Source organism: Staurois parvus, unplaced genomic scaffold (assembly GCF_062004578.1).
Source record: "Staurois parvus isolate SC_StPar_1 unplaced genomic scaffold, SC_StPar_1.0 ptg000247l, whole genome shotgun sequence".
NCBI classification, from domain to species: domain Eukaryota; kingdom Metazoa; phylum Chordata; class Amphibia; order Anura; family Ranidae; genus Staurois; species Staurois parvus.
In genome coordinates this window covers 613,790-639,106 of record NW_028318043.1, presented here as the reverse complement: position 1 = coordinate 639,106, position 25,317 = coordinate 613,790, and the positions used below count along the sequence as shown (strand labels likewise).

The following is a 25,317-nucleotide window of genomic DNA, read 5'->3' as shown; positions in this document are numbered from 1 at the left end:
CACCTACTGTCCCCTGGATGGGAAGGAACTACAAGTCCCAGAAGCCATTCTACGAAGACTGGACAGCGTAGGCTCGGCAAGGACCCATCAGTCACAGGGGGTGACACTCGCCAGCGGTGTCCCCGTCGCAGCAGAACACCGATCTAGAATGCCGGCACGGCGGCGGCTCTGACCTCCAACTGCTACAGCGACGCTCCAACCACAGCTGCACCCACTACAGCTTGATTACTCCGCACTCCCCAGGAAGAGGCGAGAGAACCGCTGGAACGATTCCACTGATCAATGCCACAGCATCTCACCGGAGCACACCAGCCGCTGCACCCGTCATGGTCCAAATCAGGATTTGTCAGCAGCTGGCTCTGGGAGACGGTGAGAAGAGGGAGAAGAGTCAGGGGGAGCAGCTGCACCCAGAGGGACTGAGAGAGCCGGAGGCAGCTGGGGAACAGAAGATGTATTATGACACCAGAGACATCTATTCATGTTATTGTGACACATTTATACAGAGCTGACATATACCACAGCGCTGTACAGAGAACACTGAGCCGGTCACATCAGTCTCTGCACCAGAGGAGCTTACACTCGAATGTCCCCTCCCCCACAGTCACATCAGTCTCTGCACCAGAGGAGCTTACACTCTAATGTCCCCTCCCCCACAGTCACATCAGTCTCTGTACCAGAGGAGCTTACACTCTACTGTCCCCTCCCCCACAGTCCCATCAGGCTCTATACCAGAGGAGCTTACACTCTAATGTCCCCTCCCCCACAGTCACATCAGTCTCTGTACCAGAGGAGCTTACACTCTACTGTCCCCTCCCCCCCAGTCACATCAGTCTCTGTACCAGAGGAGCTTACACTCTACTGTCCCCTCCCCCACAGTCCCATCAGGCTCTATACCAGAGGAGCTTACACTCTAATGTCCCCTCCCCCACAGTCCCATCAGTCTCTGTACCAGAGGAGCTTACACTCTAATGTCCCCTCCCCCACAGTCCCATCAGTCTCTGTACCAGAGGAGCTTACACTCTAATGTCCCATCCCCCACAGTCCCATCAGTCTCTATACCAGAGGAGCTTACACTCTAATGTCCCCTCCCCCACAGTCCCATCAGGCTCTATACCAGAGGAGCTTACACTCTAATGTCCCCTCCCCCACAGTCCCATCAGTCTCTGTACCAGAGGAGCTTACACTCTAATGTCCCCTCCCCCACAGTCCCATCAGGCTCTATACCAGAGGAGCTTACACTCTAATGTCCCCTCCCCCACAGTCCCATCAGTCTCTGCACCAGAGGAGGTTACACTCTAATGTCCCCTCCCCCACAGTCACATCAGTCTCAGTACCAGAGGAGCTTACACTCTAATGTCCCCTCCCCCATAGTCCCATCAGTCTCTGTACCAGAGGAGCTTACACTCTAATGTCCCCTCCCCCACAGTCACATCAGTCTCTGTACCAGAGGAGCTTACGCTCTAATGTCCCCTCCCCCACAGTCCCATCACTCTCTGTACCAGAGGAGCTTACGCTCTAATGTCCCCTCCCCCACAGTCACATCAGTCTCTGTACCAGAGGAGCTTACACTCTAATGTCCCCTCCCCCACAGTCCCATCAGTCTCTGTACCAGAGGAGCTTACACTCTAATGCCCCCCCCCCCCACAGTCCCATCAGTCTCTGTACCAGAGGAGCTTACACTCTAATGTCCCCTCCCCCACAGTCACACACTATCATCCATTTCAGGCACAGGGATGTGGAGTGGCCCGGTCTGGGTGGTGGCGGTTGGCAGTGAAGGGAAAGGCAGTTGGCATCGGAGTCGTGCACAGCGGGGTGTCAGGATGCGGAGGGGCCGGCAGTCGGCATTCTGAACAGCTGTGGGCAGGGTGGTAACTGGCACTGAACTGCATTGGTGCGCCGTGATGTCATCCTCGGAGTCAGCAGGTGCGCAGTGAAGTCACACGGCTGGAGCCAGAGCTGATTTCATGGAAAGCGATATCGGCTTCTCCCCGTCCGTCACACTCCCAGCGCCAGACACGCTCGCCAGCCTAAAGGGGCACCCCGCCTCTTCCTAAACGTTTCTTGGACAATGGCCGCAGTCTTGTTCCATTCTTCTGAATGGATGGAGGTTCCATTAGTGTGGAGATTAGACCTGGACCACACGCCCCGCACCACACACCCTGCACCACACGCCCCGCACCACACACCCCGCACCACACGCCCCGCACCACACAACCCGGACCACGCGCCCCGGAACACACACCCCGGACCACACACCCTGCACCACACACCCCGGACCACACACCCCGCAGCACACACCCTGGACCACACGCCCCGTACCACACGCCCCGCACCACACGCCCCGGACCACACGCCCCGGACCACACGCCCCGGACCACACACCCTGCACCACACGCCCCGGACCACACGCCCCGGACCACACACCCTGCACCACACGCCCCGCACCACACGCCCCGCACCACACACCCTGCACCACACACCCCGCACCACACGCCCCGCACCACACAACCCGGACCACGCGCCCCGGAACATACACCCCGGACCACACGCCCTGCACCACACACCCTGCACCACACGCCCCGCACCACACAACCCGGACCACGCGCCCCGGAACACACACCCCGGACCACACACCCTGCACCACACACCCCGGACCACACACCCCGCAGCACACACCCTGGACCACACGCCCCGTACCACACGCCCCGCACCACACAACCCGGACCACGCGCCCCGGAACATACGCCCTGGACCACACGCCCTGCACCACACACCCCGGACCACACGCCCCGCACCACACGCCCCGCACCACACGCCCCGCACCACACGACCCGGACCACACACCCCGGACCACACACCCCGGACCACACACTCGCTGCCCAAGGATGAAATCTAATGCCACCAATCCAGCTTTCCCAGTTCCGTGCTACGAGGAGGGTTCATTCGATCGTTCATTTCATTGAGTCCTGAAGTGAAATGCGGACGAATTTGCCATTATTCAGAGATTTGGATGTATCTGAATTACAATAGTAACGACTTTAAACAAATCTGAAATAACAAACCACAATTCGGAAATTCGAATCGATTTGAATTTGAAAACAAGAACAGAATAAAATAGAACAGAAAATAAAGTAAAAATAAATAGAAAATAATAGAATAGAGGAAAAAAAAACAAGATAGAAAATAAAATAATAGAACAAGAATACAGAAGAAAATAATGGAGTAAAACTGAACAAAACATAGAAAATAATGGAATAGAAAAGAATAGAATCCATTAGAATAGAATAGAAAAGATTATACTAGAAAATCAGAGGACAGAATTATTATTATTATTATTATACAGTATTTATAAAGCGCCAATAGTTCGCTCAGCGCTGTACATTACAAAGGGGGACAGAACATGTGACAGAACAATACCAATACAATGCAGAACATGAGGGGATTGAGGGCCCTGCTCCTTGGAGCTTACAATCTAGGAGGGAGGGGATGGTGGCACAGGAGGAGATAGCTGTGGGGGATGGAGTGGTAGGAAGAGTGGAGGAGGTCGGCAAGTTAGCAGGGGGTGGGGTAGGCTTCCCTGAAGAGATGGGTTTTCAGGAGGAGAGGAGAGTAGGTGATAGTCTGATGGGTTGGGGCAGGGAGTTCCAGAGGATGGGTGACACCCTGGAGAAGTCCTGGAGGTGGGCATGGGAGGAGGAGACCAGGGAACTAGAGAGAAGGAGGTCTTGTGAGGAGCGAAGATTACGGGTTGGGTGGTATTTGGGTATCAGGTCGATCAGGTAGTTTGGGGCGGCGTTATGAATGGCTTTGTATGTCTGTGTTAGTAGTTTGAATTTAATGCGTTGGGCAATCGGAAGCCAGTGGAGGGAATGACAGAGGGGGGTGAAGCCAGTGGATGGAATGACAGAGGGGGGTGGAGCCAGTGGAGGGAATGACAGAGGGGGTGGAGCCAGTGGAGGGAATGACAGAGGGGGTGGAGCCAGTGGAGGGAATCACGGAGGGGGGTGGAGCCAGTGGAGGGAATCACGGAGGGGGGTGGAGCCAGTGGAGGGAATGATGGAGGTGGTGGAGCCAGTGGAGGGAATGACAGAGGGGGTGGAGGGAGTGGAGGGAATGACAGAGGGGGGTGGAGCCAGTGGAGGGAATGACGGAGGGGGTGGAGCCAGTGGAGGGAATGACAGAGGGGGGTGGAGCTAGTGGAGGGAATGACGGAGGTGGTGGAGCCAGTGGAGGGAATGACAGAGGGGGGTGGAGCCAGTGGAGGGAATGATGGAGGGGGTGGAGACAGTGGAGGGAATGACAGAGAGGGGTGGAGCCAGTGGAGGGAATGACGGAGGTGGTGGAGCCAGTGGAGGGAATGACAAAGGGGTGTGGAGCCAGTGGAGGGAATGACGGAGGTGGTGGAGCCAGTGGAGGGAATGACAGAGGGGGGTGGAGCCAGTGGAGGGAATGACAGAGGGGGGTGGAGCCAGTGGAGGGAATGACGGAGGTGGTGGAGCCAGTGGAGGGAATGACAGAGGGGGGTGGAGCCAGTGGAGGGAATGACAGAGGGGGGTGGAGCCCAGTGGAGGGAATGACAGAGGGGGGTGGAGGTCAGTGGAGGGATTGGCAGAGGGGGGTGGCAGAAGCGGAGCGGGTGGTGAGGTGGATGAGTTTGGCCGCTGAGTTCAGGATAGACTGAAGCGGGGATAGTCTGCGATGAGGTAGGCCGGTGAGGAGGGAGTTGCAGTAGTCCAGACGTGATATGATGAGGGAGTCAACGAATTGTTTAGTAGTGTCTGGGGTTAGGAACGAACGTATTTTGGAAATGTTGCGGAGGTGGAGCCTGCATGAGTTTGCCAACGATTGGACATGGGGTTGGAAGGATAGGTTTGAGTCTAGAGTGACACCTAGGACTTTGGCTTGCGGGGTGGGACTGATGGTGGTGTTGTTGGTCGTGATGGAAGGGATGGGGGGGCGCAGGCTGGGGGGAAAATTAGGAGCTCGGTTTTGCAGAGGTTCAGTTTAAGGAAGTGGAGTGACATCCAGTCAGATATGTTGTTCAGTAGGTGTGTGAGGTGTAGATGGAGAAGAGAAGGGGCCCGAGGACAGAGCCTTGAGGGACCCCAACAGAGAGGGGGAGTGAGGGGGAGGTGGTAGCATTATAGGTAACGCTGAAGGAGCGTTGTGACAGGTAGGATGAGAGCCAGGAGAGAGCAGAATCTCTGAGGCCGAGGGAGTGTAGTTTTTTGAGGAGGAGGGGGTGGTCGACTGTGTGGAAGGCCGCAGAGAGGTCGAGGAGTAGGAGCACTGAATAGTGGCCATTAGCTTTGGCGGTTAGCAGGTCGTTGAAGAGTTAGAGTAAGGCGGTTTCGGTGGAGTGTGGGGGGCGGAAGCCGGACTGTAGGGGATCGAGGAGGTTGTCGTCGGTGAGGTGGGAACTCAGGTGATTATAGACTAAGCGCTCAAGGATTTCGGATGTAAATGGCAGCAGGGAGATGGGTCTGAGGTTGTTCGGGTCATTGGGGTCCAGGGAGGGCTTTTTAAGTATTGGAGTGATGTGCGCGTGCTTTAGGGGGGAGGGGAATGCGCCAGAAGAGAGGGAGAGATTAAAGATGTGGGTGAGGGAGCATAGGGTGGAGGAGGAGGGAGGTCGTAGGAATTGTGAGGGATAGAATAGAATAGAATAAAAATATTAGACTAGAAAATCAAAGAATAGAAAAGAAAAGATTAGACTATAAAATCAAAGAATAGAATAGAAAAGAATAGAATCCATTAGAATAGAATAGAAAATATTAGACTATAAAATCAAAGAATAGAATAGAAAAGAAAATAATAGACTCCATTATAATAGAATAGAAAAGATTAAAGTAGACAATCAAAGAATAGAATACAAAATAATAGAGTAAAAATAGAACAGAAAATAAAGGAAAAGAAAAGACTTAATTAGAATAGAATAGAATAGACAAGATTAGAATAGAACATTGAAGAATAGAATAGTATAGAAAAACAATAGAACAGAATAGCAAAAAATAGAAAGAATATAACTGCCTTCTGAAATTAGACATTTTGAATAGAATACATTAGAACAGAATATAAAATAACAGAATAGAATAGATTAGAAAAGACTAAAATACTTTACAAAAAAATCGTGAGCTACGCTACGGTGAGCAGTGATCGACAAAAGGCAGTGCGAAAATGTTGCCCTTCATATCGCCCGTCCAAAACACAGACGGATTGTGACTTTAGAATAATTTCGAATTCGAATCAACAAAACGAATTCCGAAAAACGAATTTAATGAGAAGAAACAGAATGTAGAAATGGCGCCGCAGCAAATCGCACGTTAAGGCGCCGACGTTCACTAGATGCGATTTCCACTTACAAATCCCACCTGAAGTCGCAGCGGCGGGCGCAGAGTCGCAGCGATGTTTATTTATTTAGAAAACAAAATGGATACAAAATGTATAAAAAATAAAACAATAAAAAAACAAAAACATTTTGTAAACTTTGAAAAAGAATACCCCCCCCCGCCTCCCCCCCCCCCCCCCCACCGACTGACAACGATTACTCCCCTTCTCCTCGACAACCAGCAAATCCGGAGTCGGACGATTTCAGATTCTTTTCAATGAAAAACAAAATTCCACCTAAAAATAACAAAAGCCAAAAAAAGGACAAAATATAAACAAAGCGCAAAATGTAAACTTCCTGGTGGTCAAACAAGCCGCAACTCTGCCCGTGGGGGGGGGGGGAGGGGGGCGGACGGACGGACGGATGGATGGGCAGAGCGCGCGGCGGCGTCTCCGGGGAGATGCGGAACAACGCCGACATATAATTCATTCTACAGTAAAACCGCAGCAGAGGCTCCGCCCACAAGTTACATAAATACGATGTATAAATATACGCGGCGGGAAGTGTCAGAGAGCGCGGGAGAAGTCGTCTGGAGTCCGGAGTGACATGAAGACGAATACTTGGATCGCACGTGGCCTCACAGTAGGGGGCGGAGACTAATTAGCACCATGAAAGTCAATTCATTTTCATTTCCTGCAGCCGGGGTGACGCCAAGAAAAAAAACGATCAGTTCACCTCCGTTTATATCCATTATTGTCCGTTTTCATCTGTTTACATCCTTTTTTCATCTCTTTTCATCCAGTTTCATCCGTTTACATCCATTTTTACAGTTTACATCCGGTTTTCATCCATTTTTGTCCGTTTACATCCATCTCTGTTTTAATCCATTCCTCATCTGTCTACATCCATTTGCATCCGTTTACATCTGTTTTTTATCTATCTACATTAGGTTTTGTCTGTTTACATCCATTTTGTCTGTTTTTGTTCATTTTCATCCGTTTCCATCCATTTACATCCGTTTTTCATCCGCCTACATCCGTTTTTGTCCGTTTTCATCCTATTACATCCATTCTTGTCTGTTTACATCAATTTACATCCATTCTTGTCTGTTTACATCCTTTTACATCCATTCTTGTCTGTTTACATCCTTTTACATCCATTCTTGTCTGTTTACATCCTTTTACATCCATTCTTGTCTGTTTACATCCATTTTTGCCCATTTTCATCCGTTTTTCATCCGTCTACATCCGGTTTTGTCCGTTTTCATCCTATTACATCCATTCTTGTCTGTTTACATCCATTTACATCCATTCTTGTCTGTTTACATCCATTTACATCCATTCTTGTCTGTTTACATCCTTTTACATCCATTCTTGTCTGTTTACATCCATTTACATCCATTCTTGTCTGTTTACATCCATTTATATCCATTCTTGTCTGTTTACATCCATTTTTGCCCATTTTCATCCGTTTTTCATCTGTCTACATCCGGTTTTGTCTGTTTTAATCCGTTTCCATCCGTTTTTGTCCGTTTACATCCATTTTTGTCTGTTTTTGTCCATTTCCATCCATTTTCATTCGTTTTCATCCGTCTACATCCACTTTTATCCGTTTGAATCCGTTTTCATCAATTTCCTTCCATTTGTGTCCGTTTACATCCATTGTCTGTTTTTGTCCATTTTCATCCGTTTCCATCCATTTACATCCGTTTTTCATCCGCCTACATCCGTTTTTGTCCGTTTTCATCCTATTACATCCATTCTTGTCTGTTTACATCCTTTTACATCCATTCTTGTCTGTTTACATCCTTTTACATCCATTCTTGTCTGTTTACATCCATTTACATCCATTCTTGTCTGTTTACATCCATTTATATCCATTCTTGTCTGTTTACATCCATTTTTGCCCATTTTCATCCGTTTTTCATCTGTCTACATCCGGTTTTGTCCGTTTTCATCCTATTACATCCATTCTTGTCTGTTTACATCCATTTACATCCATTCTTGTCTGTTTACATCCTTTTACATCCATTCTTGTCTGTTTACATCCTTTTACATCCATTCTTGTCTGTTTACATCCTTTTACATCCATTCTTGTCTGTTTACATCCATTTACATCCATTCTTGTCTGTTAACATCCATTTATATCCATTCTTGTCTGTTTACATCCATTTTTGCCCATTTTCATCCGTTTTTCATCTGTCTACATCCGGTTTTGTCTGTTTTAATCCGTTTCCATCCGTTTTTGTCCGTTTACATCCATTTTTGTCTGTTTTTGTCCATTTCCATCCATTTTCATTCGTTTTCATCCGTCTACATCCACTTTTATCCGTTTTCATCAATTTCCTTCCATTTGTGTCCGTTTACATCCATTACTGTCTGTTTTTGTCCATTTACATCCGTTTTCATCTGCTTTTCATCCGTCTACATCCACTTTTGTCCGTTTTAATCCATTTCCATCCATTTTTGTCTGTTTACATCCATTTTTCATCCATCTATATCCATTTTTGTCCATTTACATCCATTTTCATTAGTTTACATCTGTTTTTGTCTGTTTACATCCGTTTTTCATCCATTTACATCCATTTTTGTACATTTCCATTTAAATCCGTTCCTCATCCATCTACATCCATTTTCATCCGTTTTAATCCGCTTTTCATCCGTCTACATTAGCTTTTGTCCATTTTCATCCATGTACATAAATTTTTGTCTGTTTACATCCATTTTTGTCTGTTTACATCCATTTTAATCCATTATGCATCCATCTACATCCATTTTTGTTCATTTTCATCTCTTTTTCATTTGTCTACATCCGTTTTGCCCGTTTACATCTATTTTCGTCCATTTACATCCGTTTTTGTCTGTTTTCGTCCATCTCCATCCGTTTGCGTCTGTTTTCACCTGTCTACAACCGCCTTTGTCCGTTTTCATCCACTTACATCAATTTTTGTCTATTTTCATCTGTTTACATCCATTTACTTCCATTTTGTCCGTATACATCTGTTTTCATCCATTTACATCCATTTTGTCCGTTTACATCTGTTTTCATCCATTTACATCCATTTTTGTCCGTTTACATCTGTTTTCATCCATTTATATCCATTTTTCTCCGTTTACATCTGTTTTCCTTAGTTTTGTATCCGTCCACATCAATTTCTGTCCATTTTCGTCTGTTTTTCATTTGTCTACATTCGTTTTTGCCCGTTTACATCTATTTTTGTCTATTTACACCCATTTTTGTATGTTTTCATCCATCTTCATATGTTTCCATCCATTTTTGTCCATTTACATCCGTTTTTCATCCATTTACATCCATTTTTGTCAGTTTACATCTGTTTTCATCCATTTTCATCCGTTTACATCCATTTTTGTCCATTTCCATTTTATTCAGTTCCTCATCCCTCTACATCCCTTTCCATCCATTTCCATCCATTTTTGATCCATTTTTCATCCGTCTACATCCATTTTCGTCTGTTTTTCATCCGTATATATCAGTTTCTGTCAGTTTTCATCCGTTTACATAAATTTTTGTCAGTTTGTCCGTTTTCATCCATTTACATCCATTTTAATCCGTTTTTCACCCGTCTACATCTGTTTGTGTCCGTTTACATCCATTTTCATCCACTTCCATCTGCTTCCATGTGTTTTCATCCAGTTTCCTCTGTTTACGTCCTTTTTCATCCATTTACATCCATTTTTGTCCATATCCATCTGTTTCCATCCGCTTTTCATCCATTTACATCCGTTTTCATCTGTTTACATCAATTTTTGTCCGTTTCCATCCGTTTTTGTCTGTTTACATCTGTTTTAATCCATTTTTAATCCATCTACATCCGTTTGTGTCCGTTTACATCCATTTTCATCCATTTCCATCTGTTTTCATCCGTTTTCATCCATCTACATCTGTTTTTGTCCATTTCCATCTGTTTCCATTCGTTTCCATCCACTTTCCATCCAATTACATCCATTTTGGTATGTTTTTGTCTATTTTTCATACTATATTTTTTAATGTTCATCCGTTTACATCCGCTAGTCCATAGAAATGCACGGGTGTCCATTTTTCATCCGTAAACGGACAGATGGAAAACAGACATACGGAACGGCCGGGTGGAAGGGGCCTTAACGACTTCCTATCGGGTGTAACACAAACGTCGTCCCACCAGTGCAGGCGACCCGCTGAGCATTGCGGCACTGCCGGGCTTTCAGTGATGTTCCTCGCATTACCCGTTCGCACCGGTCCTGAAAATCGCACGTGGCGTGGAACTCGAACGCACGCTCCATGTTTTGCAGCGATTGCCACGCCTGTGATTCCAAGTCGCGTGGTAATCGCTGCAAAACGCGCGTCCTGCACTTGGCTGCCATTCATTCCTAACGGCACTCCAAACCCAGCGTGGAATGCCCGCCATTGTCACGCGTCAGGATCCTGCGGCAAAACGCTCCTTTACAAAACGCGCAGAGCCTGTCGCCCCAAAAAAGAAGCTTCTCTTCCGGGCGACAAACGTGCACAGGGCAGCCCATCCGAGGGACCGAGCCGCTCTTCGGGCACCACGCAGAATCGCAGTTTGAAAATTGTGAGTGGTACAGAGACTGATGTGACTGTGGGGGAGGGGACATTAGAGTGTAAATTTTTTGTTTATTAAAATCTTGCAAACAAAAAACATCATAAAAATCATATTTACATATATACAGAATAAAAATATGTATAATTAAACAAAACCAGCTTACTTCAGCAAAATAACAAATCCTGACCGTCACCTAAACACCCCCTCAGGCTAAGAAACGATTAAACATTCACCCCATACATTCATCCCATACATCGATCCCATACATTGACCCCACACATTCATCCCACACATTCATCCCACACATTCATCCCACACATTCATCCCACACATTCATCCCACACATTCATCCCATACATTCATCCCATACATCGATCCCACACATCGATCCCACACATTCATCCCACACATTCATCCCACACATTCATCCCACACATTGATCCCACACATTCATCCCACACATTCATCCCATACATTCATCCCATACATCAATCCCATACATTGATCCCATACATTGATCCCACACATTCACCCCATACATCGATCCCATGCATGCAGCCTTTCTTCAAAAATCTGATGTTACAAAATCTAGGGGACGTGAAAGGACAGAAAGAGAAGCCACGCCCCCAGAGACTGACAGACAGCAGCTACAGGGACCTGACATTCCTCCACGCCTTTGTCCAGGCTCCCGGCCGCCACCTGTCCTTCTCAAGACCCCGAATCTTCCCAACCTCACCCAGAATGTTGTTCACCACCACCTCGACAGGAAGGATTTTTTTGCGAATGGAAACCTGACACCGTGCATTCCACGTGTGGTAACGGACTACTAAGCTAACTAGAAAAAGTGTCTCAAAATCAAAATCCCGGTGAGTCTGAAAGGCTCCGTAAGACCACTCCGCATAACTCAAGCGGGAAAGGAAAGGGATCCCCAGAGCCCCACCCACCCGCTTGTAGACTTCTATATTGAAGGGGCACTGAAGCAAGAATGGTCCATCGTCTCCTCCACTCCACCGCACTCCACTCTTGGACAACCACGGTTCTCCGCAGAGCGATGCTTCAGGTTGCCCTTCACATAGAGTCTGCCATGGAATGAGAGCCAGGCCAAATCCCGAAACTTTAAAGGGATTCTCTCCAGATTCATCAAACGCAGACCCTCCCTCATAACCGGGCCTGGGCAATCCCTCAAGGCCAATGGCTCACTAAAGGCAGATTCAACAACCCTCCTCTCCAGGGCCTTCCTAGGAAGAGATTTAATTTCCTCCACCGTCACTCGCCATTGCCGAAGCATTTTCAGACACGGGGCAACATAAGCCGGGAGCTTACCATGTTGGACCCTCAGGCTTTTCACTGGCCCACCATTCTCCCAGCTCCGTAGAAAAGGCCTAAACCAGGACTGAAAAATACCAACCCACCCAGGCGGTTCCTCTGCCAGCATGCTACCAAAATTATGTTTCAAAAACATCAGAGAAAAGAAAACCACCGGGTTGACCATACCTAGGCCACCCATCCGCCTGGGAAGGTAGGTTACAGACCTCTTAATGAGGTTCAGTTTGTGCCCCCATAACAGCTGGAAGAAACAACTGTAGATCCTCGCATAGAGAGACACTGGCAAAACACAGACAAAGCTGACATACAGAAATACCGGGATCAGGTAAGTTTTAATCAGGTCAATCCTTTCCCTGTAAGAGAGTTTCCAATCCTTCCAGCTGGCCACCTTGGCATCGGCATCTTGTAGCCTGCTTACCCAATTTGCAAGGCCGTAATCACCGGGACCAAATCTGATGCCTAATACTTTAATTTCCTGCTGGGGCTCTGGGAAGGCGTCCGGAAGGGTAAAGCCTTCACCTTCCTCTCCCATCCAGAAAACCTCACTCTTATCCTGATTGATCTTTGAGCCAGATGCCTCAGCATACCGTTCCATCACCGAGACCACCTCCTCCGCCTCCTGCCTCAGCATACTGTTCCATCACCGAGACCACCTCCTCCACCTCCTGCCTCAGCATACTGTTCCATCACCGAGACCACCTCCTCCGCCTCCTGCGTCCCGGAGATGAAAACAGACACGTTATCAGCATAGGCCACGACCCTCAGAGGGGGCTCCCCAGGAATGCCCAAAGGAACTCCACACAACGGTCCGCTCTCTAACCTCCGAATGAAGGGATCGATTACAAACGCATATAGCAGAGGACTCAAAGGACACCCCTGACGCACACCTGAGCCAACCCCAAAGGGTCGTCCAATCCAACCATTCACAAGCATGAAGCTTTCAGCCCCTCTGTATAAGGTCTTTAGCCAATCGATAAAGCCCCCCTCCAGGCCATACTTGCCAAGAAGCAGCCATAGGTACTCATGATTGACTCGATCAAAAGCTTTGGCCTGATCCAATGCCAGCAGGAACTTTCCCCAGCCTGCAGCCCTGCACCGCTCCAGGGCCTCCCGGACAGCTAACACCGCTGAAAAAGTGCTTCTTCCCTGAACCGAACAGTGCTGATGGCGAGAAAGTAAATTGCCCGCAACAGACGATAAACGCCAGAAAATAATTTTTGCCAATATCTTCCTATCAACATTGAGAAGGCTAATGGGCCGCCAATTCTCAATTCTCGAGGAATCCTTACCCTTTGACAGAAGAATCACTGCAGATTGTCGCATGGAGGGAGAGAGCGAACCCTCTCTCAGACAGCCATTAAACACCTCCACCAAATATGGGGCCAGAGTCACCTTAAAGTGCTTACAAAACTCGGCTGTCAATCCGTCTGGCCCAGGCGACTTCTTCATGGCAAGCTGATCAATAGCTTTCACCACCTCATCTGCCGTGATGTCCTCTGTCAAACTCACAAGAGAACTGCCATTTCCCAGTCCTGGAGTAGAGTCCAGAAAACCCGACATGCTCGCCCGATCGAGGTCCCTCCTACCCAGGAGGTCAGCATAATATGACCTGGAGGTTTCCAGGATCCCTGACTTGGACTTGGTCAGGGAACCCGTACTGTCAACCAGGCCTACAACTGACTTAACTGCTCTACCTTGTTTGCAGTTCTGGCAAGGGTCGGGCGAGTGATATTTCCCATAATCCCTTTCCAGAACCAAAGAGGCATGCCTGTCATATTGACACTGCCTGAGCAAGAGTTTAACCTCAGAGATCGCTTCTGGATCTCCATTATTGGAGACAAGCCGATCGAGCTTCCTCCGCAGACGCTGGTAGGTGACATACTTATCAAGCTGTTTATTCCTTCCTATGGCCTTGAAAAACCCAACGATCCTTCGTTTTGTAAGCTCCCACCACTCGGACTTACTGCTGCAAACGTCCATGATTGATACCTGTGCCTGAAAAAAATCCTCAAAGGATTGACTCACCTTCTCATCGTCCAGGAGTGCCGAATTCAGCTTCCAGGTACCCCTCCCCTTAGGTGGTGTATCAGGGCCACTCAGAGTCACAGACAGAATACAGTGATCGGAAAACTCTACCGCCTGACATACTGGTGCCGAGAAGGCGGAGTTCCCCTTTAAAAAAAACCTATCTATTCTACTCTGACTAGAACCTCTCTGAAAAGTGAATCCCGTGTCGTCTGGGCAGCAATGAATGTGCACATCAACCAGACCTGCCTCTCTAGGCGTCACAGTCCAGCCTGACTCCGGTCCCTCTCCTGTCCTTAGTCCTAGTGACGGTGTTAAAGTCACCACCGAAGACAACTTGCTGGGCTGTAAAAAGGAAAGGCTTGATCTTCATGAAGAGGCATTTCCTGTCCCATTTTGTCTGGGGTCCATAGATGTTAATCAGGCGCAGGTCCTGCCCCCCCATGGAGACGTCTAAGACCATGCATCTCCCCATTTCTACCTCAATAATCCGCCGACAGGTTACCATGCCGGAAAAAAGTACCGCAACTCCAGTGTAAGGCTCGGCCGCAAGAGACCAGAAGGAGGGGCCGCGCCTCCACTCCTTCTTCGCCATATGGACATCCCCCAAACTGGACAACCTGGTCTCTTGCAAAAAGAAAATGTCAGCATCAAACCTGCTGAGCAAAAATAAGGCCATGCTACGAGCGCTTACTGATTTTATGCTGGCGACATTAATGGTCGCCACCTTCAAAGGAGTGGGAACCGCCATCAGGATGATCGAGGTACCCGTTTCTTAGCCTGCTTACCCCCCTCCCTACTTGGAGACCCTACATGCTTCATAGTCCTTTGTGATTCCTCCTTCATTGAAACCAGAGACTCATCCCCTGAAGATCCCTCATCCTCCACCTCAGATAACACATCAAATGTGTTTGACACCTCCACCCTCCCAGGGTCAGGTACAGGCACATCCTTCTTCCGCTTCTTCTTCCCAGACTTCCTTCTTGCCTCCAACCACTCCATATCATCATTTGATAAACCGGACCGCAAAGCCCCCTCCCCTTCCCTTCCACCATCACCAACAACATCATCCACCCCACTCTCTCCACTCACCACAGCAGTCCCCCCAACCTTCACCCCAACACCCCCACCATCATTCACTCCACCCCCCAGCGCCTCACGCCCTCTGACCCTCAGACGCCGGGGAGGGGGGGGTCGGTGCAACCATACACATTGGTCCAGCTCCCTCCACAGCCCTCACTACCTCTGGGGAAACTGACACAGGAGGATCAGACACAACATCCACGGACACTGACTCAGGGGGCACAACGCAAAGAGATGACACATTGGATGGATCATCAGACACTGGGACCACAGGGACAGAGACATTGGGGACCCCTGGCACAGCCCCCCTCTCTTCTGCCTCCTCCATGTCCAGACGAAAAAACTCTTCCACCAAAGCTGACTGATTATGCATGGCCTCAGGGCACCGGTTGTACGAATGGCCAACCTTATCACACAGATTGCACCTGATGATGTTACAATCCTTAGCCAGGTGCCCCAGATCCTGACATAGGGAGCACTTCATCTCTGGACATGAGGAGGCCAAGTGACCCCGAGAACCAGATGCCCCAGATCCTGACACAGAGGACACTTCATCTCTGGACATGAGGAGGCCAAGTGACCCCGAGAACCAGATGCCCCAGATCCTGACATAAAGAGCACTTCATCTCTGGACATGAGGAGGCCAAGTGACCCCGAGAACCAGATGCCCCAGATCCTGATACAGAGAGCACTTCATCTCTGGACATGAGGAGGCCAAGTGACCCCGAGAACCAGATGCCCCAGATCCTGACATAAAGAGCACTTCATCTCTGGACATGAGGAGGCCAAGTGACCCCGAGAACCAGATGCCCCAGATCCTGACATAGAGAGCACTTCATCTCTGGACATGAGGAGGCCAAGTGACCCCGAGAACCAGATGCCCCAGATCCTGACACAGAGGGCACTTCATCTCTGGACATGAGGAGGCCAAGTGACCCCGAGAACCAGATGCCCCAGATCCTGACATAGAGAGCACTTCATCTCTGGACATGAGGAGGCCAAGTGACCCCGAGAACCGCACTTATTGCAGAGCTTGGGCTGTCCAGGGTAGAATACCACAATCCTATCCTTCCCAATGAAGGCTGAGGAGGGCAGATGCTGGACCACATTCCCACACACATACAACCTCATCTGCACCGACCACCCACCAGTCCATATCCCCCTCTCATCCACAATCTTCTTCAGGGAAGTCAGTAGCTCCCCAAATCTCCTCAGCCAGACAGCCAAGTCAGCCGAAGGAATTGACTCATTCCGTACTAGAATGGTGACCGTCTTCACTAGAGGTTGGCGTGAGACAACCTTTGGGACAAGTCCCTTCCACTCCGGCAGACCCTTATACATGTGTTCATACTTCTCCCAGAATATATCCAGAGACTCGGGGTGCACAAAGGACAGATCATAGTCATAGGATCCTACAGGGCTGATCAAGGCGAAGATGTCATCCGCCCTAAACCCCATCTCCAAAATCCTGTCCACCACCGACATCCTGACCGGGGGAGCAACCCCACCTTCCCACCTGAGCTGCACCAAATTCCTCCTCCTGAAGGACAGGGGTGCAGATGGCAGACCTGCAGCAGACCTCCCCCCAGAGCTGACATGATGTGACCCCCTCCTCCCAGCCAGAGCCCCAGCATAGGTCTTATTTGCAGCATTAGTTGTAGTGGACCTTAAAGCTGCACCCCGCCCATTGGTTACAGGAACCTCAGAGCCCCCGCTCTGCAAACCCCCATCAGAGGCAGCAGCAGTCACTCCATCCACCAACACACAGGCATTCCCCTTTCCAGCATTGCAAGCACTCTTATCATCCATATGTTTCCTTTTACTAGTGGCACTACTGCTCCCAGCAGACCCACTCACACCAGATGCTCCTGTCTCCCCCTCCCCCAACATACTCCTCTTAGGTAAAAGCCTTCCACTCCTGGTCACTCTCCCCTGGGTTTCAGCAACACCTTTCATAGTGCTGCTGACATTTTCCCTCCCACCATTTTCTGCTGCATTTGCAGCCATCAGCAGGGATTGTCCAACAATAGTGTCAGATCCCCCCTTTACCTTCCCCCCAGCAGAGTCCACAGTCACAGGGTTCCTGGTATCAGAGTCCTCAGTCACAGGGTTCCAGGTATCAGAGTCCACAGTCACAGGGTTCCTGGTATCAGAGTCCTCAGTCCCAGCAGAGTGCAGTCCTGCAGGCACAGCAGCCATCTTCCCCGCAGAGCTCTGTGCACACACAGGAGGATTTCCCTCCAAAACACTGCAGTGCACATGGCTGTCCACACTGGTGTCCAAACTGTCACTTTTACTAAAGCGTGGCTTTTCTGTTTTCTTCTCCTTTACAGGACCAGGTACAGAGTCCTCACCGTCATCCTCATCCTCAGAGTCCTCAGAAAAGCGGAAGGTTCTTCCAATTAGGGAAGACTCCAATTCCTCAATGTACTTCAGCAGCCCTCCGCCATATTCCTCTACCTCCTGTGCTGATCCTCCAGCTTGCTATGGAGGAAGGGAAGCAGAGGCTGACATTTCCTCCAGGGAAGCAGATCCTGAGGTGGATGGGATACCAGGGGCAGCATCCAGGACCCCCTCCTCGCTCTCCACCCGTACTGCCACCGCCGGTGCTGGATCCTTACCGGAGTCTCCTTTCATCTTCTGGAACCTTTCCTCATTCCGGAACTTTTCTCTGAAAGCTCCGCTCTTCTCCTTCAGCGTCTTTACCAGATTCTGCTGCTTCTTAATGGCGACCTCCAAACCCTTCATCTCCGGCTTCATACTCTGCCGCTGCTTCATGACGTCCTCCAAACCCTTCATCTCCGGCTTCATACTCTGCCGCTGCTTTATGACGTCCTCCAAACCCTTCATCTCCGGCTTCATACTCTGCCTCTTACTGCTCCATGACTTATCATGGAGAACTTTCTTCTTCTTGTAGTCACTTTTCAGACCCATCAACTTTTCCTCCTCCTTTGCGATTCTCACCAGATAATCCGCAACCCGCTCTCTGAAGACAGGGAGGGATTCCCCTCTTTTAGGGCCACAGCCAAGGTCTTCAGGTGCTGGTGAAGTATGGGAGGGCAAGCTGGGTCCCTCAGGGGGAGCATGGTCTGAGCCTATCCCAGAAGAGGCCATGTTTCTGGGGCCAGGCGAGCAGGCCTGGCCCCCTAGTGTCTGGAGAGAGAGAGCAACTGAACAACAACCTCTCTGGTGCAGAGTGTAAGCTCCTCTGGTACAGAGACTGATGTGACTGTGGGGGAGGGGACAATAGAGTGTAAGCTCCTCTGGTACAGAGACTGATGTGACTGTGGGGGAGGGGACATTAGAGTGTAAGCTCCTCTGGTACAGAGACTGATGGGACTGTGGGGGAGGGGACATTAGAGTGTAAGCTCCTCTGGTACAGAGACTGATGTGACTGTGGGGGAGGGGACATTAGAGTGTAAGCTCCTCTGGTACAGAGACTGATGGGACTGTGGGGAGGGGACATTAGAGTGTCAGCTCCTCTGGTACAGAGACTGATGTGACTGTGGGGGAGGGGACATTAGAGTGTAAGCTCCTCTGGTACAGAGACTGATGTGACTGTGGGGGAGGGGACATTAGAGTGTAAGCTCCTCTGGTACAGAGACTGATGTGACTCTGCGGGAGGGGACATTAGAGTGTCAGCTCCTCTGGTACAGAGACTGATGTGACTGTGGGGGAGGGGACATTAGAGTGTAAGCTCCTCTGGTACAGAGACTGATGTGACTCTGCGGGAGGGGACATTAGAGTGTAAGCTCCTCTGGTACAGAGACTGATGGGACTGTGGGGAGGGGACATTAGAGTGTCAGCTCCTCTGGTACAGAGACTGATGTGACTGTGGGGGAGGGGACATTAGAGTGTAAGCTCCTCTGGTACAGAGACTGATGTGACTGTGGGGGAGGGGACATTAGAGTGTCAGCTCCTCTGGTACAGAGACTGATGTGACTGTGGGGGAGGGGACATTAGAGTGTAAGCTCCTCTGGTACTGAGACTGATGTGACCGGCTCAGTGATCTCTTTACAGCACTGCGGAATATATCAGAGCTATATAAATGTATAATAATAACCCACATGGAAGAAAAATATATTTGAAATATTGAAAAATTCAATGTATTTCAAAATATATTTCAATAAATAAAAATAATTAAAAAAAAAAAAAAAAAAATATATATATATATATATATATATATACACTGTATGTTGAAATGCGTTTTTATTACAAAATATATGACAAATTTCTTTTTAAAAATACATTTCAAAAATACTGTATGTCTTTAAAAATACAAATCTACATTTTTGGAATTCATTTACAAATACATGTAAAAAATATATTTGGAAATGACTTTTTTTATATGTTAAAAAAAAGGAAAAATCTACAAAATATATGAAAAACATTTTTATAAATATATATATATTTTTTAAATATAGCCTTCAGATTTTTTTTAACATATAAAAAAAGTCATTTTAACTTATTTTTTTTACATATATTTGTAAATGCGTTCCAAAAATGTATTTTTAAAGACATACAGTATATTTGAAAATTTATTTTTAAAAATATTTTTCATATGTTTTGTAATAAAAACGCATTTCAACATACAGTGGGTGTGTTTGTGTATATATATATATATATATATATATATATATATACTGTAAAAAAAAAATCTGAAAACTATATTTAAAAAAAAATATATTTTTAAAATATGTATGTATTTTTTATATTTTTCAGATTTTGTCTTGCATATAAAAAAGTCATTTTACATATATTTGTAAATGTATCCCAAAAATATAGATTTGTATTTTTAAAAATATTTTTCATATAATTTGTAATAAAAACGCATTTCAACATGCAGTATATATATATATATGTGTTGAAATATATTTTGAAATTTTTAAATATATTGAATACGACCAAAATTGTAGCCTGTCAAATATATATATGTACGTCGCCGCGGTATATGTCAGCTCTATAAATGTATAATATGTGACACAAATAATAACATCCTGGTACTTTCTCTGCGCGGCACACGCCGCATGAGAACAGTTTGCGGTCAGAATCTTCGCCGTCCTCAGAGCCTCTTCCAGGAAGCCGCATTCCTCCCGGGACAGTTCAGGACACCCGGGCAAGTCGCAGCCTGCAGCCCCCCATGTCCGCCGTGGCCCCCCCATGTCCGCCGCGGCCCGCGACCGCGCTTCATTTACTGCGCAGAAGTGGTGTAATTAGGTGTCGTGGAACCTGAGCTCCTGCAGACGGCTGGGATGCGGGTTTGATATATGAGGGCCCCATGATGCGGGTTTGATATATGAGGGCCCCACGTCACTCTCACATCACATTAATCATCAGAGCCAAAGAGCGGGAATGATATTGTTCCAGCAAACACCGACTATGGCCGACGCTTTGATAAATAGCGCGGCGTTCTGCATGGTGGGGGGGCCGAGGGAATACTAGGGCACTCAGGGGCCCCACATTTTGGGGGGTTAACAAATATGCAGGATGAACAGAAATGGCCCAGAATTGCTGACACGTGCAAATCGCAGACTCATCAGAAAAGAGAAAAAAAAAAAGGAATTTATTATTAAAGTTTTCTATTTATCGTTAGGAGACAGAAAAAGAAATTAAATTTAAAAGTAAAATGAAAGTAAAAAAAAGAAATTAATGCAAAACTCAAATTAAAGTGTAAAAAAATAAAAAGTAAAATGGAAGTGTAAAAAAAAAAAAAAACTAAAAAGAATTAAAGAGTAAAAAATAAAATGAAAGTGTAAAGAAATGAAAAAGTAAACTTAGAGAGTAAAAAAATAAAATGAAAAAGTAGAATGAAAGTGTAAAAAATAAAATGAAAGTGTAAAAGAAAAAAAGAAAAAAAATGAAAAAGTAACATTAAAGTATAAAAAAAATAAATTAAGTCAAATTAAAGTGTAAAACAAATTAAATTTAAAGGTAAAATTAAAGTGTAAAAAAAGAAAAAGGAAAAAAATGAAAAAGAGAATTAAAGTGTAAAAAAATTGACATTAAAAAGCAAAGTTAAAGTGTAAAAAATCAAATTAAAGTGTAAAAAAATAAGGGAATTTATTATTAAAGTTTTCAATTTATTATTAGGAGACAGAAAAAAAAAATAAGAGAAGAAACCGAACAATGTAATAAATTGTATTCTAAAAAAAAAAAAGGATATTTATTATTAAAGTTTTCTATTTATCGTTAGGAGACAGAAAAAAAAATTAAATTTAAAAGTAAAATGAAAGTGTAAAAAAAAATAATAATGCAAAAGTCAAATTAAAGTGTAAAAAAAAAAAAAAATTCAAGTGAAAAGTGAAAGGGTCAGAGGATGGGTTGGGGGTGGGGTCAGAGGGTGGAGGGGGTCAGAGGATGGGTTGGGGGTGGGGTCAGAGGGTGGAGGGGGTCAGAGGATGGGTTGGGGGTCAGAGGGTGGTTGGAGGTGGGTGGTCAGAGGATGGAGGGTCAGAGGATGGGTTGGGGGTGGGTGGTCAGAGGATGGGGGGGTGGGGGGGGTCAGAGGATGGGTTGGGGGTCAGAGTATGGGTGGGGGGTCAGAGGGTGGGGGGGTGGGGGGGGTCAGAGGATGGGTGGGTGGTCAGAGGGTGGGTTGGGGGTGGGTAGTCAGAGGATGGGTGGGGGGTCAGAGGGTGGGGGGGGGGTCAGAGGATGGGTGGGGGGTCCGCAGGAAAACAGTCCTAACAACAGCACCATGAGAAGGTCAGACCACCTACCCGTGAATGGCGTGGATTCCGTGGCCCTCGTAGTGATATCGGCCCTCCTGGTGTCGGATGTCTATGGGGAAAGGAGCGTGGAAGGCGGGGAAGAGATGAGCCGGACCTGCCGAGAGAAGATACAAAGTCAGGGGAGACAATTCCCACAGAAGAATGGATCAGTTCTGTTAGTGACAACAAACATATCTACTGTACAGTCCATGACACCAAACATGGCTCCCATCCAAAGTGCATGACACCAAACATGACTACTACCCAGAGTGCATGACACCAAACATGGCTCCTACCCAGAGTGCATCACACCAAACATGGCTCCCATCCAAAGTGCATGACACCTAACATGGCTCCCATCCAAAGTGCATGACACCAAACATGGCTCACTTCCAAACTGAATGACACCAAACATGGCTCCCATCCAAAGTGCATGACACCAAACATGGCTCCCATCCAAAGTGCATGACACCAAACATGGCTCCCATCCAAAGTGCATGACACCAAACATGGCTCCCATCCAAAGTGCATGACACCAAACATGGCTCCCATCCAAAGTGCATGACACCAAACATGGCTCTCATCCAAAGTGCATGACACCAAACATGGCTCTCATCCAAAGTGCATGACACCAAACATGGCTCCCATCCAAAGTGCATGACACCAAACATGGCTCTCATCCAAAGCGCATGACAACAAACATGGCTCCTACCCAGAGTGCATGACACCAAACATGGCTCCCATCCAAAGTGCATTACACCAAACATGGCTCCTACCCAGAGTGCATCACACCAGACATGGCTCCCAACCAAAGTGCATGACACCAAACATGGCTCCCATCCAAAGTGCATGACAACAAACTTGACTACTACCCAGAGTGTATGACACCAAACATGGCTCCTACCCAGAGTGCATGACACCAAACGTGGCTCCTACCTAGAGTGCATGACACCAAGCATACCTCCCATCCAGAGTGCATGACATCAAACATTCCTCCCATCCAGAGTCCATGACGCCAATCATAACTCCCATCCAGAGTGCATGACACCAAGAATGGCTCCTATCAAAAGTGCATAGCATCAAATGTGGCTCCTATTCAGAGTACATGACAACACATATGGGCTCCTATCCACAGCACATGACACCATACATGGCTCACATCTACAGTGCGTGACACCAAAAACAGCTCCCGTCTACAGTGCATAACACCAAACATGGCATCTCCCCAGAAAACATGACACCAAACATGGTTCTTATCCAGAGTGCATGACACCTAATATGACTTCTCCATTCTTCACCAGCCACTCTCAATCAGGGACTGTGGAAGCTTGGGGTACTTCCAGAGGTTGATAAGAGTTCCTGGAGCTGTGGATGATTGACTCCTCATCTGATGGTGCCTACATAATTCTGGGTTCAATACCACCAGAGTCAGCGACGTGACAACAATCAGCATTCTAGATGTCAGTGAGGATGCTATTCGGACCACCACTGAAAGTGGCACTCTTCCTTTGACACCCCCCCCGGAAAATTAAGGTTTCCTCTGGGATAAAAAGCTTGAGAGACATGGATGGCCAGATTGTTGTGGAGGAACCCGAGTGTCCTCCACAGAGCCCTGACCTCAACCCTACTGAACACCTTTGGAATGAATGGTGAGCCAGGTCTTCTCATCCAACTTCAGTACCTGACCTCACAAATGTTCTTTTGGCTGAACGAACAGAAATTCCCACAAGTGTACCCCAAGATTTTGTGGGAAGTGTCCTGCAGAGAGCCCTGACCTCAACCCTACTGAACCCCTTTGGGATGGATTGGAACTCCAATGGTGAGCCAGGTCTTCTCATCCAACATCACCATAAAGACATGGTTTGACCAGTCTGGTAAGGAGGAACTTGAGTGTCCTGCAGAGAGCCCTGACCTCAACCCTACTGAACACCTTTGGAATGGATTGGAACTCCAATGGTGAGCCAGGGCTTCTCATCCAACTTCAGTACATGACCTCACAAATATTCTTTTGGCTGAACGAACAGAAATTCCCACAGGCGTACCCCAAAATTTTGTGGGAAGCTTTCCCAGAAAAGTAGAGCCAGCTTCAAAAAGACATAGTTTGATGGGTTTGGTGTGGAGGAGCTCTGTGTCCTGACCAGAGCCCTGACGGCAACCCTACCGAACCCCTTTGGGATAAATTTACTCCGATGGTGACCAAGGTCTTCTCAGCCAACATCACCATAAAGACATGGTCTGACCAGTCTGGTAAGGAGGAACTTGAGTGTCCTGCAGAGAGCCCTGACCTCAACCCTACTGGACACCTTTGGAATTAATTGGAACTCCAATGGAGAGCCAGGTCTTCTCACCAACATCACCATAAAGACATGGTTTGACCAGTCTGGTAAGGAGGAACTTGAGTGTCCTGCACAGTGCCCTGACCGCAACCCTATTGAACCCCTTTGGGATAAATTTACTCTGATGGTGACCAAGATCTTCTCAGGCAACATCACCATAATTACATGTTCTAACCAGTTTGGTGTGGAGGAACTTAAGTGTTCTGCAAAGAGCCCTGACCTCAACCCCACTGAACCCCTTTAGGATGGATTGGAACTCCGATGATGAGCCAGGTCTTCTCACCCATCATCACCATAAAGACATGGTTTGACCAGTCTGGTAAGGAGGAACTTGAGTGTCCTGCATAGAGCCCTGACTTCAACCCTACTGAACCCCTTTGGGATAAATTTACTCTGATGGTGACCAAGGTCTTCTCAACCAACATCACCATAAAGACATCGTCTGACCAGTCTGGTAAGGAGGAACTTGAGTGTCCTGAAAAGAGCCCTGACCTCAACCCTACTGAACCCCTTTGGGATAAATTTACTCCGATCCTGAGCCAGGTCTTCTCAGGCAACATCACCATAAAGACATGTTCTAACCAGTTTGGTGTTGAGGAACTTGTGTCCTGCAGAGAGCCCTGACCTCAACCCTACTGAACACCTTTGGAATGGATTGGAACTCCAATGGTGAGCCAGGGCTTCTCATCCAACTTCAGTACCTGACCTCACAAATATTCTTTTGGCTGAACGAACAGAAATTCCCACAGGTGTACCCCAAAATTTTGTGGGAAGCTTTCCCAGAAAAGTAAAGTCAGCTTCAAAAAGACATAGTTTGATGGGTTTGGTGTGGAGGAGCTCTGTGTCCTGACCAGAGCCCTGACGGCAACCCTATCGAACCCCTTTGGGATAAATTTACTCCGATGGTGACCAAGGTCTTCTCAGCCAACATCACCATAAAGACATGGT

General features: G+C 47.5%; 1 protein-coding gene across 1 annotated transcript in view; it reads right to left on the bottom strand.

The window, feature by feature from the left end:
* Window positions 1–25,317, bottom strand: part of GLI2 (GLI family zinc finger 2) — a 246,406-nt gene that overhangs the window by 85,390 nt on the left and 135,699 nt on the right. Inside the window, exon 3 of the mRNA XM_089680618.1 lies at window positions 22,043–22,148. Within this exon, the coding sequence (XP_089536744.1) occupies window positions 22,043–22,148 (106 nt within the window). The remainder of the gene's footprint in view (window positions 1–22,042; window positions 22,149–25,317) is intronic.